Genomic DNA, 16,773 nt, shown 5'->3' on the forward strand with positions numbered 1-16,773 from the left:
CTATCTATCTATCTATATCTATATATTCACATATATGTGCTATAAGTGATGCAAATCAGCATCATTCCTATTTTAACTAAAGCAATTTGAGAAAAGCAATATAATTAGATCCTTATCATTTTTGGTTTTGGTACAATTAGCAGTACATGCACTGGGATGAATTAGAATTCTGTGGAATTGTGTAAGAAAAAACAAGCCAACAATAGAGTGTGTTATTTGACCTTAGACTGATTATGACCCTCCTTTTCTCACATTGACCTCAAAATGAAATCCCTAAAATCAAAGCCATTGTCACTGAGGTAATGATTCTGATACATGTAAATTCTTAGCTCGCTGTGAATCTGCAGCATTCAATGTAGATTGCAATTTACTGCAAAGAAACCTAAAGTCCTCACAACTGGACTAATAGACAACACCATGATAAATGGAGAAAAGAATGATGTTGTGAAGGGTTTCATTTCCCTTGGAGGGAATCGCAATGAAAGGCCCTTCATACGATGATGGATGGATACAGTGGCTGTAACAATGGGCTCAAGTATGACAACAATGGTGAGCATGGGGAGATTGTGCTTTGTTCTACTGTACATTGGTTTGCTGTAAGTCAGAATCAAGAAGACAACAAAGAAGAACAATGAGATTGCTAAATAGCCCTTACATAATTCAATGATATATTATCATAATTATGTAATAGTATTTGACCTATAATAAAATACCAGTAATTCAAACATTTAATATATTACTTTGGTTACTTTTTTTCTTATAAACTTATTTATAATATGTTAGGGAGAAAAAAATTGAATGCAAATTAAATATTCTTTATTTAAATATTTTTCTTTTCCATTAGGTTTTCCAATTTGCTTCTCGGTACATTTTACTAAAACTAATTCTGAGGGGTTAGGGGTGGTTCAAGTTATTCCTTAAACAATTAATTCATGGAAGTAACTATCAATTATTTGGAAGGAAAAAATTTTGTTATAATACATGTTTGCTTTTGTTTTTTTAATAATTTACTTGAAGGATTTAGTTCTCTACATAACTCTAGAATAAATAAAATGTCAGCAGATACAAACCAACGAGAATGGAATAGAGGATGCCTGGCCGATCCTCCGGTGGTTGTATATTCCGATCCTGATCAATGGCTTCAATAGGTGGCATCACAATGATGGGATTCAGTTCTTCCTGAAAAATAATTCAGATTTTAACTTGTCTGCATTACTAGTTATCTCTCATGAAAAAAGTGGCACTTCCGCTATTTACGATCAAGATAGCTAGATAACATCTGGGGCATTAGCTGCTCTCCTATTTTAGGATGTGTAGTTTACCTCCTTAGACTACTCCATGTGCATCTGTGGAGGGAGAAAGGTGTATTCGAAGTCAACATTAAAAGACAGAGCAATTACACAAATGAGATTTCATGCCAGGAAGTGGTCCACGATGAACAGCAAAGAAGACCTGTATGAATCCATGTCCAATCTTGCCTAGAGAATTTAATTAAAATGAACACATGGCTATTAAGTCATTCACAAGCTAGAGATTTTTCTCCTCGGTTTTAGAAAAGATTTGTGAAAATAAGTTTATTTGTCCTTCCTAACTCATTGTTAGTCATTCTTGGGTGGCACAGAGGATTCGGCGGTGGGCTGCTGGCAGGAAGGTTGGGAGTTTGTTTCTCTGAAGATGTGTCCAGTGCTGGGCTTCTGAGAGTTACCTGCTGGAGCAGCTGTATTCTCCACCATGATTTGTAGTCAACTGGACACATCTAATGCTACGAGCAACCACAATCCACTCTCAAATATTTATAGACATAATTAATACTACAGTGAATTTTCAAATGATTCTTTAACCTAATGTAAATAAACAGTCACAGTCTTGCAAATTTCATAGAATTAAAATGAATCATAGGTTGATCTGCAGTTATCTACATTTAATATATAATGGATGGAAAAAAGATTCTAATTAAAAGATCACAGTGCATTCTTTAGAGTCAGTGTTTTCAAGTTAAGTATCGACAGCTTTTTTTTCTTGCTTTCAATGTTGTCTTTTGAATTTTCCTGTCCTTTCCTGACGAGGGATCGGATAGTCTAGGCTTGGCCAGCCCAATGGTCTCAAGTTGCAGCAGTCCCCTGCACCGGTTTTGTTCCTGCAATCTGCGGTGGTTGTTGTACACTGGGTTGCCAATCACAAGATCAGTTCCAAACACTTCGCCCATAAAGAACCGTAGTCTTGAGAACCCACAATGGCAGTTCTAGCCCACTCCACAGTCAGTATGAGTCAGAAACCTTGATGGCAGCGAGGTAGGTTCTTGTTTTTTTCATTTTTTTAGTTTATGATAATAGTACGAACTATAATATATAAACAAGTGGACATGACTTTGTTGCAATGAACATTCTTTACAAAGACAAATTGTAATAGGAATTTGGTCCCAGGGTCAATGGAACTCAGTGCTGCCCTCAGAACTGGATCTTAACACATAAGTTATCAATAATAATAATACAACTGTACCCTGAACATATAACTTTGGGAAACATTGTATGAAAGAATGTTTTAAGAACTAGTTTGTTGCACTAGGTGACTTTGCATGTGCTAATTTTCCTCATTGCTCTCTAAGAAGGAGGACAACGTTTGCATTTTAGACAAGCACTCAACACCATTTTCTTCATCTGATATTCGTTACGCACAGTGGGAAACACTGCTTCAAGTATTTGTAGCCCTCAGCCCAAATCTGTAAGTGGTGATTCTAAAGGGAAATAAAGTCCAGTGCAAGATCCTGCAACTTCATCTTCTAAAGGAATGACTGTCATATTGCTTTATATTGTTTCTATCACATGATAGAATCTTGAATATGTGATATACTGTCATATAAAATCAGTAACTTCAATCCTTTAGTTATCAGCAGAAATGTTTACAGATAGCATACTAAGTCTAAAACAAAATAAAAAATACTATTAGGCTGAACAAAAAATACGATTAAGCCATTATGTAGACTACCTAATTTTATATTGAAGTTTTTTTATATTGAAGTTGTAATAATTAGAGACTGTTAATAATTTGAGGTCACATACATGTTAGAAACTTTGTTGTATTCATTATTTCTAACGGGCTCTGAGCGGTCTTTAATGCTAGCAATTTCCTTGAAAATAAGGAGATATTTATAGGAATAACTTACTGACATAACAGTCTAATAGTCTATTCTCGTCTATGGAGCACTGGTGTAGAATGGTAGAATTGGGCTGTAATCTGCAAGGTCAGCAGTTTGAAGCCAGTGGGAAAAGTCCGGGGCTTTCTACACCAGTAAATAGTTACGGTCTCAGAATCTCACATGGGCAGTTGTACCTTGTCCTATAAGATCTCTATGAATTGGCATCCACTCAATGGCAGAGGGTTTGGACTTTGGGGGGGCGGGGGGGGGGATTCTCTACTTTAAGGTGAGTTGTTGGAATTAGTTGCCATCAAATTGGTCCCAGACACCCAATTAATAGTAGCCCAATGGATAGGTTCTTAAGGAAATTCTTCCTAATCCTGTACTCTGCTCATAATTGCAATCCACAAAGTTTTCAACAGCTTATTTTCAGAGAAGGATCACCTGGACTTTTGACCTTGACCACCCTAGCCTGAAGCTTTACTGAGACAATGCTCAGCATCATAACAACACCAAAGCCTCCCCTGGCCAAGAAAACCTGTTTATTGGCCTGGAAAAAAACTGGAGTTTCCTATGAAAGGTAAATATCCTGACACTGAACCATCACTGATCGCTGAATGTGGATTAGGAATCCTGAAACTATTGAGTCAATATCAAAATGACTCCCTTTAATCCAGATCATTATTGTTCCTCTGACAGAATTCAATATATGCACCATTCACTTTCTCTCTCTCTCTCTCTCTCTCTCTCTCTTTCTCTCTGACTTCCTTTTTCTCTGTGTCTCTGTCTACACACACACACACACACACACACACACAGATTCCTGTATCTTCCAATGGTCAGCTTGCTTCCTATGTAATACCTGTATTTCTTCCTGAACTGGATAAAATCTGAGACTTTTCAAAGTACCTATCTTTGGATATAGTACAATTGATGTACTATGAATTGTGATAAGAAGTGTATGATCCCCTAATAAAACGATTAAAAAAGAGAAAAGAAAAAAATATATGTATTTGAGTATGCACACATGTGCAAAAAAACAACAGTTGGCTAGTTCTTTTAAGGCATTTCATAAAGAAACCTGATTATTTCAGACAAAGTGATTACCTGCTAAGCTACTTTAATCCTGATTCAACTAATTAAGTCTGTGGTACCCTTTTTTTCTGAAAATATGACTCTATTCAGACCTTACCGAGGTGTTACAAATCTGAGGATTTTTGGTAATTTCACGATGTTTCCCACGATCAGGGGGGCATACCAAGGAATCCTAAATAGTCTACAGATTCTTTTAATAGTTTCCTTTTTTAACCTAGAAGTTTTTTAAAAATTTATTTTTAGCACTTCTGCTATTATGTTAAATGCCAGCAGAGCAGACTATAAGAGGGTGTCCCTGCTGATTGCCTTCACTGCGCATTTCACTAGAGATGAGAACAGACACATCCGGGGTTCCGTTTGCGTAGTTAGTCATGTAGTCCAAAACCTTCTTTCTGTGTATCTAAAGTTTGGGGAATAAGGAGTGGTGTTTTAATATTCATTTTTAAAGTTTTATAGACAATAGAATTAAAAATAACAGAATTGACAGGGAGGGAAAAAGGTTTCCTTCTTAATCATTCAGAGCTGGTTATTTATACGAGCAGATAAAAATGTAGTGAGAGAGTGGAAATACATATATATATGTATGTATGTATAAATATATATATATATTTATACAGAGACAGAGAATTGAAGAACCAATAAGAAATGAGTATTGTTCGAAAATTATATTGATAATCATCAAAACAGTGAAAAAACGAACACGTCAAGCTGTAAATGTTTCTTCAGGGTAAGCCTGAAAATGAGGGTAGGTGGAATGAAAGCTGTTACTTAAAGTCATTTTGACTTCTCTAACTATGTCACTGTCAAGGTCTGTTCTGTTTTTAATATTACAAATAGACAAGTTGCACAAGTCAGAATAAAATAAATCTTTCAATACATTTCTGGGAAATTGAGAGAAGTTGAGAAGAAGATTGCTTCAATAATCTAGTAGGACTAAAATGTTGCCTTGCTTTATGCAGGTTAGCAACTTACATTAAACCAATGTTTTCCTTATGCTATCATTATTTATTTTTATGCTTACTAATAAGTTACATATTTTTTAGGCGTTCTGGTGGTGTAGTGGCATGTGTTGGTAGTGACGTGAAAAGTTGGCAGGTCAAAAAGCCAGCCACAGCACAGGAGGAAGATGGGGCTTTCTCATCCTGCAGAGAGTTACAGTCTTATAAACCCAAAGAGGCAGTTTACCCAGTCCTACAGGGTCGCTATGAGTGAGCAGCAACTCAATGTCAGTGAGAGAAAGAGAGAAAATAACTATAATTTGTTAAGAATTATATTCTTATACTTTATATGAAGTTAAGTCAGATAAAATATAGATTTATTCATTAGTAGTAAAATGTAAATAACATACATCCTTTATTAAACATTATTCACCCACCAAAAACTAGTCTCTATTGCAGACTACATCTGACAAGAGAAGTGCATGCATATAACACGTAGAAATCCAGAAACAAGCACTTCTTCTTTTTTAGAATAAACACGGGTCTTGCAGAGAGAACAGAGGACAAAGAATTATATTTGTTAGGGAACACCCATATGGTCATGTACCAAGGGAAAATTTACTAAACTTGACCACTTACAAAGCAATGACAGTGATGTCAATAACAAAGTACAATCCATATCTCACAGACCACATCACTGACCAAATGCCATTTAAATCGATAAAATTATCTGAACATACGTACCCTTAAAAAAAACCGAAAAGTGGGTGAAGGGAGACGTCGGACAGGGCAAGATATGACAAAATACCAATTTATAAACTATCAAGGGCTCATGAGGGAGGGGGGAGCGGGGAGGGAGGGGAAAAATGAGGACCTAATGTCGGGGGTTTAAATGGAGAGAAAATGGTTTGAGAATGATGTACAAATGCGCTTTACACAATTGATGTGTGCATGGATTGCGATAACAGTTGTACGAGCCCCTAATAAAATGTTTAAAAAAACCCCAAAACCTCTTATATTCAGAAGCTAAGCTACTATTTTAAAATGCCTTATATATTAAAGGCTAAAGTCTGGATTATAAAATATTTAAAAATGAATATTGATGACACCATTAGATATGAAAACTTGTAGACCACAAAATGAACAGTACTTTGAATATATATGTAGATTAGGAAGATAAAAGTCTTGAATGAGTGAATTAAACATTTAAGTAGTTGGCTGAAAAGGACAAAGTAAATCAAAGAAAAGTGAGTGAAATATAATGAAGCGAGACTAAGCTGGAACACAGAAAAGACGTGCGGAGTGCTGGTGTTCAAATCCTCCCTTGCAGTTACTCCTCACTCCCAAACACGCTGCTGCCTTGGGATTCCTGAGAGGCACCCATAGGATACAACAGAATCTCTTTTCTCATTGAGTTAGTTTGAGGCTTTTAATCAACACATGGATCAATATAGTTTGGTCATGAAAAGGCATAGCTGGCTGTGTCTCGGCTCTCCTAGAGTCTTTTCTTTCCTTCTCTCTTTTACTTTATTTCTCTTGCCTTATCACCCTTTGGCGTAAAATAAAATATAATGTATTTACTCATTTAAAGGGGATTACAAAGAGCAAAAGAGCTGACATTGCATACAGTTTTGGGTTAATTTCTATTCAAATGACTTATCTAATTATAAGAAGATCACAACTCTAAATGATGTACATTTTGCAGTAGCTTTTGCATGAAATCAAATTGGTTCTGACCCATAGCAACTTTATGCAAAACACCATGAAACACTGCCTGGCCCTGCCCCATCTTCACAATTGTTCCCATATTTGAGCATCCCATTGTTGCAGCCACGGTGGCAATCCATCTCTTTGAGGGTCTTCCTCTTTTCCTCTGCCCCTCCATGTTACCAAACACGTTGTTCTTCTCCAGGGACTGGTCTTTCCTGACAACTGGTCCAAAGTATGTAAAAGGACATCTCGCCATATTTGTCTCCAAGGAGCAGTCCGGCAGTACACATTACTAAAAATATAGCACAGAGGTAGCTACGACCTCATCTTCCACAGCCCTTGTTTATACAACTCAGGGATTATTACTTTTGGATAATAGATTCTGCTCAAGTTATTAGCTATTATTATTTTTTATCTCTGTGTCCCTCATTTGCCTGACCATTTCCTTTATAATTGTGAAGGGAGAATAAATTAGATGCTCACTCATGTCACAATTAGCCATTTCAGAAAAAAATCAAACATTCCTTTACTCCAGCAGAATGATTTAACCATTATCATTATCTCTTTGTGTATCAGTTTATTGACTTTGGGGCAGAAAACTCAATATTTGTCTAGGACTTGACAGCTTTATCAAATGTTCCTAATCAATTTAAATTATGTGAAACACTTAAAAATGTCACTCAAGTCTTGTTATACCTTGCCTCTGAAGCAAGGCTGCTTTCTGGTGGTGCAGTGGTTATGTGTTGGATTGTGATCCACATGGTTCGCAGTTCGAATTCACCAGCATCCCACAGAACAAAGACTGGGCTTTCTACTCCCTTGAACAGTTTATATTCTCAGAAACCCAAGATGGTCACTGTGAGTCAGCATTGACTCGATGGCAGTGAGTTTGGTTTGGGTTCTGTCTTTAATAAAAGGGCATATATCCTGACTCCTGACCCAGTTAATGGGCATAATATGAAAAACACATAGGATTGCAGGTTTTTATTTCACCGATGTTTAAATAGTCTGAGATATATTTTCTCACATATGTATTAACAGGAAACCATAAACAAATCAGATCCAGATAAAGTTCCTGATCAGATTCAGATAAAGAGTCCTGATGACCCAGTGGTTCAGCCCTTAACTGCTAACGGAAAGATTAGTGGTTCATATACTGTCCATCCCCTGAAAGAAGTGTCCATCTGCTCCATAAACTTGGAAGCTCTATGGGGCAGCTTATTCAGTAGTATAGAGTACCTATGTGTGGAAATCAATTGTATGGCACAATTTTGGTTCTATAGATTCCTACTGTGAAAATAACCATAGAAATAAGCAAACAAAAACTTTCCAGTAAAATACATGACTCTGTACTTGTAAAATGCAGCATTACTCAGAGATGTTGTTAGGTAGCAGGGAGTCAATTATGACTCTGATACCGTATGCACTACACAACAAAACACTGCCCGATCTTGCTTGATCCTCCTAATTCTGACTATATTTATATCACAACCTATTGTGGCCACATGTCAAGCCATCTCATTGAGGGTCTACTTTACCAAGCATTATATCCCTCACCAGGAAGTGTTTCCTCCTGTTAATATGTCCAAAATACACAGGACAAAGTTTTATCCTCCTTTCTTCTAAGGATCTTTCTGGTTGTACAATTTCTAAGAGATTTATTCATTCTCCTGATAATTGATGGTATAATTAGTAGTCTCTGTTAAGGCCTCAATTCAAAGGCAGCAAGTCTTTTCCATTCTTTCTCAGTCATTGTTCAGTTTTAGCACACATATGAAGCAATTGGAAATCATATGCCTTGAGTCAGGCATACCTTAGTCTTCAAGGGACATCTTCATTTTGCGCATGTGTCTAGTCTTTTGCAGCAGATTTGAGTTCTTGATTTCTGCTTCACGGGCATTGGTTGTGGATTCAAGTGAAATGAGTCTTGACAAATGCAGGCTTTTTTTCCCTGTTTACCAAAAACTTTTACTGGGCCACCATTTGAGTTTCAAGCTTAATATTCATTAGATTTTCTGAAAAAATGCTGTGTCTTTGTGAAGGGACATAAAATTTAATATGCTTATGGACAGTTAATTTTCTTAGATGATAACTATAGGCTCTACTCTTCACTGCAACCTCATTACTGGCTTGTTGTAAAAGCAAGCTTCAATCAAAATGTTGAAATATGCATATAATAATAATTTAATAGCAAACATGCATATAAGAAAGAATTAGTAACTTGTTCTCTATATTGAAGGATGTGTCAGCTGTTTTTCAGGTGTACAGAACCTCACCTGCTTTGGAAATTACACTCCAGAAAAACACTGGAATTTTAGTGGAAGGATACTGTCATCTTTTTAGGTTGCATCTGGCAACTATCAATCATGGTCCATATGATATAGATTTCAGCCTATGATCCGAATAAACCCAAACCCAAGGCTGTTGAGTTAATTTCAACCTATCTTCGCACCCCTACTTTTAGAACAGTAAATGATTAACTTGATTCCTACATCTGTTGAATGCATGTGTTGCAATTATGTGGCATTAGATCAATATTGTTACATTAATTTTATACTGTTCTTATCTAATAAGTGTTTTAGTTTCTCCGATTTTCATTAAGATTTATCAGATGGCCAGTAGGTCACTATTTTGTGGTAAAAAATAATTTTAAAATTTAGCACGCTGAATAGTAAAGGTTCAGACATTAATTGAGGTACAAGTAACAAAGCACTATTTAAATGTCACACATCCTCCAATAAAAATTGGAGTGATGTCTTTGTTTGAGTCATAAACACATAAAAAAACTGAGCCTGACGAACGTTTTTTGTGTATGTGTTGCCAAAGCGAGAAACAGCCAAACTGGTTAAAATACACTAAGACATCCGAAAATAATCTGTAGAAAGTCCTAACAATTAATTAAATATACAAGAAATACTATATTCTGAGATAAGCCTGAAAAGTAAACTGAGCCCATCAAATGATAAGTGCTTCTAACATTCAATCCAACCTTACATGTTATCTTCAATGATCAGTTTTGAGTGTTTCAAATCAACTCTTCTCTTTTATTTATATACTCAGATGTCCATAGGATAAACTTACAATAGTTGAAAAGAGGTTAACCCACTGCTATTGATTCAAACTTAAGGCACAAAGTGTAGCACATCATGACTAAGTGCTTGGTGCGGATCTCTCTGAGTTTCTTTTCTTTTGAATTTATAGAGCACCATAAATGTGCATTGTTTTGTTTTTCAGCAGATTTGGGTAAATTTCATCCATTACTTTTTTTCAAATGTGCTTCTCTTTCCTTCTAAAACACTAAACATATGTATATTAGTATATTAGTATTCTTTATGGTTTTCCAAAGGTATTCACTTTTTGGGAGTTTCTATTGCTTCTTATACTTGATAATTTCAATTTTCTTATTTTCAATTGCAATGTTTCTTTTTTCTGTGGTGAATGCTGCTGGAGATTACTTACTTAAATAATTTAAATTAATTGAATATAAATATTAATTTTAAAGAATATTTTCATGAAGAGTTGGATATTTTAATAACGATTGCATTTATTACCCCATTAAAATATACTTAAGTAAAATTTGTCTTTATAGCTTTAGGCACAATTTAGTTTACATCCAATTTATAAAATAATTCTGGACATATTTTATTTAAAGCAAAGAAATTTTAAAAAACCTTAAGTGATAGATAACTTTAATCAGTTCAAAGGAACTTACATTGTTCGAGTAGTATAAAATAAATTGGATAGAATGCTGCAGCTGTGAAGAAGTTTAACTCAAGGTGGGTGGAAGGGATCAAATTACTTTTATCAGACAGAAATAATTTTAGAACGAGAATGAGCAGTTAATTGAATTGTAGTTTCTATGTTTACTAACTTTGCTTTTCAAAGCACTGCATATCTCCTTCATAGTCTTCAAGCATTGGTAGCTATAAGACTATATCCGAGTTTTACATAATATTTTATTTTGGGGTGGATTTGATTGTTTTAATTATTTGAGCAAAATTTAATTTACCTTGAAATGAATATATCATACAATAATTTCTAATTTTAAAGCTTTGTCTTAAATTCACCCTTTGCTTCATTCTTTGACTACTTACAAATTGCAATACAAGGCTATTGGGAAAGAAGTGAAAGGTTTGTTTGTTTGTTTGTTTCCTTCTTTTTCGCCTCTGCATCTTTTCTGCTCTCCTGGCTCACTTTCCCCAAGTTCCTTTTGGAGACACAGGTGTTACCTTTCCAGGTGTCCAGCTTCTCCTTAGTGATCCATTATTGTTGCCAACTCATCGCTTGGAAGATTTCTTTTTGAATATTATGAGATGGGGAAGAACAATCACTTGTTCACCAGGATGATACAAACTGATAATTGCCTGTCAAGTAAATTAGCTCTGTTAACATTGCCTTTGCTTGATTAGCAAAAGGAAAATACTAGGCTGTGCTAAATACTTTGGTGATTATCTTTTCTAAAAAAAAGAAAAAAATACCCGCTTGTAAAATAACTAGCACTATTCTCTTAGGACGTTTCAAACGAGGGTTTGGCATTAGTTGTTACTGAATCTTGTTATTGTTGTTTTATCTATATCTTCAGTTCTTTTCCACCTTTTGTCTCTTTTACCACATATTGCTATTTTACTCTCTTTAATCATATTCTTTATTTACTATTCATATATTGTTTTATATATTTCATTCTTTCTTGAATTTTATTAGGACACAAAATTGTTTTAAAAATCATTTTTCAATGAAATCTTATTAAAGACATGGTTGCTTTTCAACTTTGAATACAAAATGTTCTCTAATGTTGCAATATTATTTATAAAATTCATGTGTACTTTAGGAAGAAACTATGACAATCAAACGGTCCAAATTATCCTTCACAATAATACATATGGATTAGGTGTGTAATTTATTGTCCAAACGCAAAGTTCCATATTTCTGCAGTGGCAATATTAAGGTTATACCTGGAATTTGTTTCTGGGAGGCAGCTGTTGCTCACCACAATCCTACCAGCGCTGCTCTATCATTATTTCTGGCTATAGGATTGTTTACTCTTCTCTTAAAAGGCCACAAAAATATTACACTGGTCCTTGCAAAAATTAAACTTAAAAAAAAAAAAAAGAATCAATGATGAAAATAGCCAAATCTGAGCATCCAAGGCCCTTCCGGTCTACCTGAGGCATGATCTTCATCACTCTGGGAAGCAAGAGTACAAATTTGTGTGTGTGTGTGTGGGGGGGGGTGGGGGCGGGGGGTGGTGGTGCGTGTGTGCATGTGTGTAAGGAATTGATGGCATAAATGGTGCGTGTACGTGTAGAAGGCTAATCAGTCTGAGCAATGATGAGAACATTTTTCTACTGACCTAGATAACCTTGAAGGTTTCTACACTTGACCTGAGCTAAAAATTTTAAAAAAAAAGATTCTTTCCAGTGTAAAGGCAAATTGCCTGTCCCACCCTACCTCCACCCCCACACGTCACATACACACACACTTTGTGTCTTAGTGAGCTATATGTAGGGCTGCTAAGAACAATGCTCACAGGCTGAAAACATGAGCCCCGGCATTGTTACCCTGTAACGATTCACAGGCTTGGAAACCCACAGGAAGGTTCTAGGCTGCCCTGGAGGGCTGCTGCTATGTGTCAGAATAGATTGGCTGACAGTAGGTTTCTGTTGTTGTTTAGTTGTACGTTTTGTCTGTTTAATAGATAAAGTCAAAGCAGGTACTAGTAGTTGTAATTTCTGCAAACAACATAAATATACATCTGTAATTTCTGCAGGAATCCTCTTCTAGCTTTCTACAAGTGGAAGGTGGTGCTAGATAAAATAATTCTTTCATTTATGATTAGGATTGACACTCTGAAGGACAATATCATCTTCTATGACTCCCATGGTAAGAAGTTTTAATCTCCATTGAACTATTGATCAGAATTCTCATATCTATAACCCATTATACAATATGATAGAGCAGGGAAGTACAGAGGAAAATATACAACGAATTATTTCTGAACTTTGCCATAAACATGAGTTATGATAAATGTCAATTTTCAGAAATTGACCACCTTGTTTACAAATTACATAGTTTAAGATAATTATTTTCACTTTGGAGCTATGAAAAGATCTTAACTATCATTTAAAGAGATAGGACTAGATATTCTATGAATATGTATATGTATTTGTAGATTTTTCTATGTACCCTTCCATGTCTTGATGAATAAACTGAAGTAGTCCTCTGATATTTGAGCCTCTAAAAGGTGCCCTCGTACTGCTCGGGAGTTTGGGTTTGCTGCCCAGCTCACACGTGGTTCAGGGTCCACAGTAGCTCCATCGGAGACAAACCAGTTACCTGATTCCTCCTGGAGGGAAAGCCTGGGGGACCCTTTGGAGCTTTGCTAATCGGCAGAATCGACTCAAAGTCAGGGGATATGCATTATATTCTAGGTTATGAACAGCTGCAGTTTTCCATAAACCTAAATTATTGTATAAACTGAAAACACAGAAATATTGATTAATTGCTATGTAAGTTATACATCTAGACCAATAATACATATTAATCTTAGTGAATTGATTTCGTATTTTAACTTTAGGAATATTATTAAAATAATTTTCACTTACACAGTATTTGAGTTGAGGGTGTTTGTTAAAGTATGCTGTAACTTACATTATTAAAAAATAGATTTCTCATTACTGGTTTCACTGTTTAAAAGTATTTTTCTATTATTTTAAATGGGATTATAGTGTGTCCAACCCTATATTTTTAATCTAATTGATCAATTCATTGGCTTTCCAACCTCAAGAGCCACAGTTTGGAACTACAAGCAGCTCCTTGGAAGAAAGGTGAGGCTTTCCACTGCCATAGAGATCTACACCCTCAGAACCCCCAGGGCAGCTGTACTCGTCTTCTAGGACCCTATGAGTCGGCAGCAAATCGGTGGCAGTGAGTTTCCCTTTTGATTTGAATGAACAAGATGCGAGTGTCACTTTGCATCTTTATTTTATTTGGTATATTTAACTTTGTGAGCATCATTAAACAGAGACTAAAAGTATGTATCAGTTTTAGGAACTACATACTAGCAGTAATTATACTACCATCACCACCCCCACCACCACCATCAAATTACTTTACAGAAATAAGCATAAAATTAACAACATGAAATGATTAATAAAAATTTAACAACATGGGGAATATAAATAAATCATGTGGATAACTAGAATCATTGTATTATATGCCAGGCATCGAAGAGACTGAGCTTATTCTACTGCCTGATGACATACGACCCAAATAGTTTAAGCTTTTGATCTGTTTGCTGTGACAAAGAACTGGAATTCTTGTTATTAACAGGGCACGATGTCTCATACCAGAAGAAGCTCATTCCTGCATGACTTAAACAGCAGAACAAAAAAATTGTAGAAATTATGCCACCTCCACATTTACAAACAGAAAATAATAACACAACCACAACAGCACTAAAACTAAAATGTACACAAGGGCACTTTAGTAACATAAGAGTCCCATGCTTTATGGATGTGTTTTACCTCTAATTCCTGGAAATATGATGGAAACCCAAATAAAGTTTATTTTCTATATACTTGGTAGAAATATGTTTGCCTCACTAAACAGAATTAAACATTTGGGGAGCATCTCCAATGTCCAGTTTCCTAAACATTGTTACCCAACTCTCATCACTACTCTCTGAATTAAGTTGACTAAATCTGCAATGGCAAATACCCTGGGAGAGATAAGGCAGAGCATGCTTGTAGTATATGCAGGCAGAATCTGATGGTTGGACACATCGTTACAATGGGGTGATAATGGCAGCAGTGACCAGAGCCCATTAGGAAAAGATTCGGGACATACAGCAGCATGGAGTTGTGCCTTGTAGTCAGGGACAGATTACCTAGAGAGCCCCTAAGTACCGAAGGAGGGACACAGAGTTCATGGGAAATTCAGTTATTTACAAGGTTCATTTTAAAAAGCCTTTGAAGCCCCCTCACATACAGTTGTATAAAATGTATATTTACATAAGTCATAAAACTCCATTTCATGAACAAATAGAAAAACAAGGGGACACAACAGAGTATCACTATTTGAATGCTGTCTAGAACTATACTGATATTTATAAACTAGGCTGTGAGAATGGTTTTTGTCGTTACAACTAACTACACAGACATGTTTAGGAAAAATGATTTTGTGTGTGAAAAAAATTGCATGAAAAATTGCACTAAAAGACAGCCCTTGTAGTGGCTGTTCGACACTGCCTGCATCCTCCACCAAGGCGACTGGAAGTGCCTGAGACATTGGCCTCTTCTCATGGAAGGCCAACCGAAACACAGTGGTTTTCATGTTTGCAACAAGTATGACTCAGACTCGTTTTCAGACTCCTATTTTGTCCTTGCAATACAGGCTCCTACTTTAGACCACAACAGGGGAGCAGTTGATAACTCTGAATGCTGATGCCTGGGGGGCACTGATAGATGTTTCATAAATCTTTTTCAAATGACATTTTTGATATTTGTCCACAGGGTCTCTAGAAGTGTCTGCTAAACTTCAATTTTCTTCAGGAGTTTTATGCAGTTTCCGACTCTTACCTCCGTTTTTCTTCATTGGTAGAAAGTCTGTCTTCTAAATGAGATGCATTTATTTCTGAAGATATGGGCCTTTTTTACAATATGTTTCCTAGAGCCTTTGCATGAGAAGTAGCTGCTAAAAGCTTACAAGTCTTGAGAGTCTGATCATGGAAAATAGATTTCCTCATAGCCTATGAGCGCATCTCTAGGTAATCTGTATTTTGAGCAACAACTTCAGGAATATTTTCTATGATGAAGATTTATAGAAACTATGTTACATTCATCAACTTTGTCTGGGAATCATATCCTCTTCTTGAGCTATTTTCTATCCTAACCCAAACCCATTCTCACCCAAAAGAAAAAAAGGTGATGAAAAATTTTGCACAGAATGGAGCTCAGAGTTGTTACTTCTTGAATTAAATTTATTAAAACCACTCTTTAATCTGACACTGAACTCACAGTGTACTGCAAACTTACATCATTGAGGACTTCCTTTGGTGTTCTTTTGAGTTGCAACTGTGAAAAACTAAGATTTTTATTCCAGTAGTTACTTCAGAAGTAATTGGGCAGCCTAGTTCAAATTCTTACAGCTACTACATATATCTATACCCCCAAGATAAGAGTTTAAAGTTCTAAACTGATGTAAAAGTAACATAAGAGACCCAAAGGCCCAAAATGAAAGTGGATATGAATGTTGGCATTAAACTGAATTCAGTTAGTTGATTAAAAAGTATACCAATAAGTACTTTGGCAATTAATATAAGAAAAAGTAGAGTTTTAAGTAAAAATAATAATTTACATTTATCTAAAAAAACAAGAAAATTAAATAACTGAGTACTTTTTAAAGTGGAAGAGGAATACAATGGCAGACTTTATCTACTTAGAAACCAGTTGAGATAGGCTGTCTTAATTGCTTAATTAAAAATGTCCTATTAAAAAGAGTGAAAAGATAAAAAGTAGCCAAATATTTATTGATCTTCTTTTGTACTAACACCATACATTTAACTTTCACAATTCCACTGTTAAGAAATATGTCAATGTGGTGAAGAAGACTGATGGTGTCCGACTATCAAAAGATATAGCGTCTGGGGTCTTAAAGGCTTGTAGGCAAACAAGCGGCCATCGAGCTCGGAAACAACAAAGTCCACAGAGAAGAAGCACACGAGCCTGTGCGAACACGAGGTGTTGAAGGGAACAGGGAGCAGACACCAAAGAACAAAAACCATCATTGTGTGACCACCTTCCCCACATAAACGCTGAAGACGAATGTGTGCATAAGTAAGTGTGGTGAAGAAGGCTGATGGTGCCCGGCTATCGAGACCTATAGCGTCTGGGGACT

General features: G+C 35.8%; 1 protein-coding gene and 2 non-coding genes across 3 annotated transcripts in view; 2 read left to right on the forward strand and 1 right to left on the reverse strand.

Annotated features, from left to right (window-relative positions):
- The window catches only part of PCDH15 (protocadherin related 15), a 952,716-nt gene that overhangs the window by 451,173 nt on the left and 484,770 nt on the right, over positions 1-16,773 (reverse strand). Inside the window, exon 9 of the mRNA XM_045291300.1 lies at positions 1,071-1,179. Coding sequence (XP_045147235.1) covers positions 1,071-1,179 — 109 coding nt within the window. The remainder of the gene's footprint in view (positions 1-1,070; positions 1,180-16,773) is intronic.
- LOC115870032 lies at positions 11,990-12,069 on the forward strand. The gene has a single exon (XR_004046501.1). It is a non-coding gene; the product is annotated as a small nucleolar RNA U2-19 (small nucleolar RNA).
- LOC115870031 lies at positions 12,200-12,269 on the forward strand. Its single transcript, XR_004046500.1, has one exon. It is a non-coding gene; the product is annotated as a small nucleolar RNA U2-30 (small nucleolar RNA).

Source organism: Echinops telfairi, unplaced genomic scaffold, assembly GCF_000313985.2.
Source record: "Echinops telfairi isolate 266 unplaced genomic scaffold, ASM31398v2 ScPeMD7_70;HRSCAF=299, whole genome shotgun sequence".
NCBI classification, from domain to species: Eukaryota; Metazoa; Chordata; class Mammalia; order Afrosoricida; family Tenrecidae; genus Echinops; species Echinops telfairi.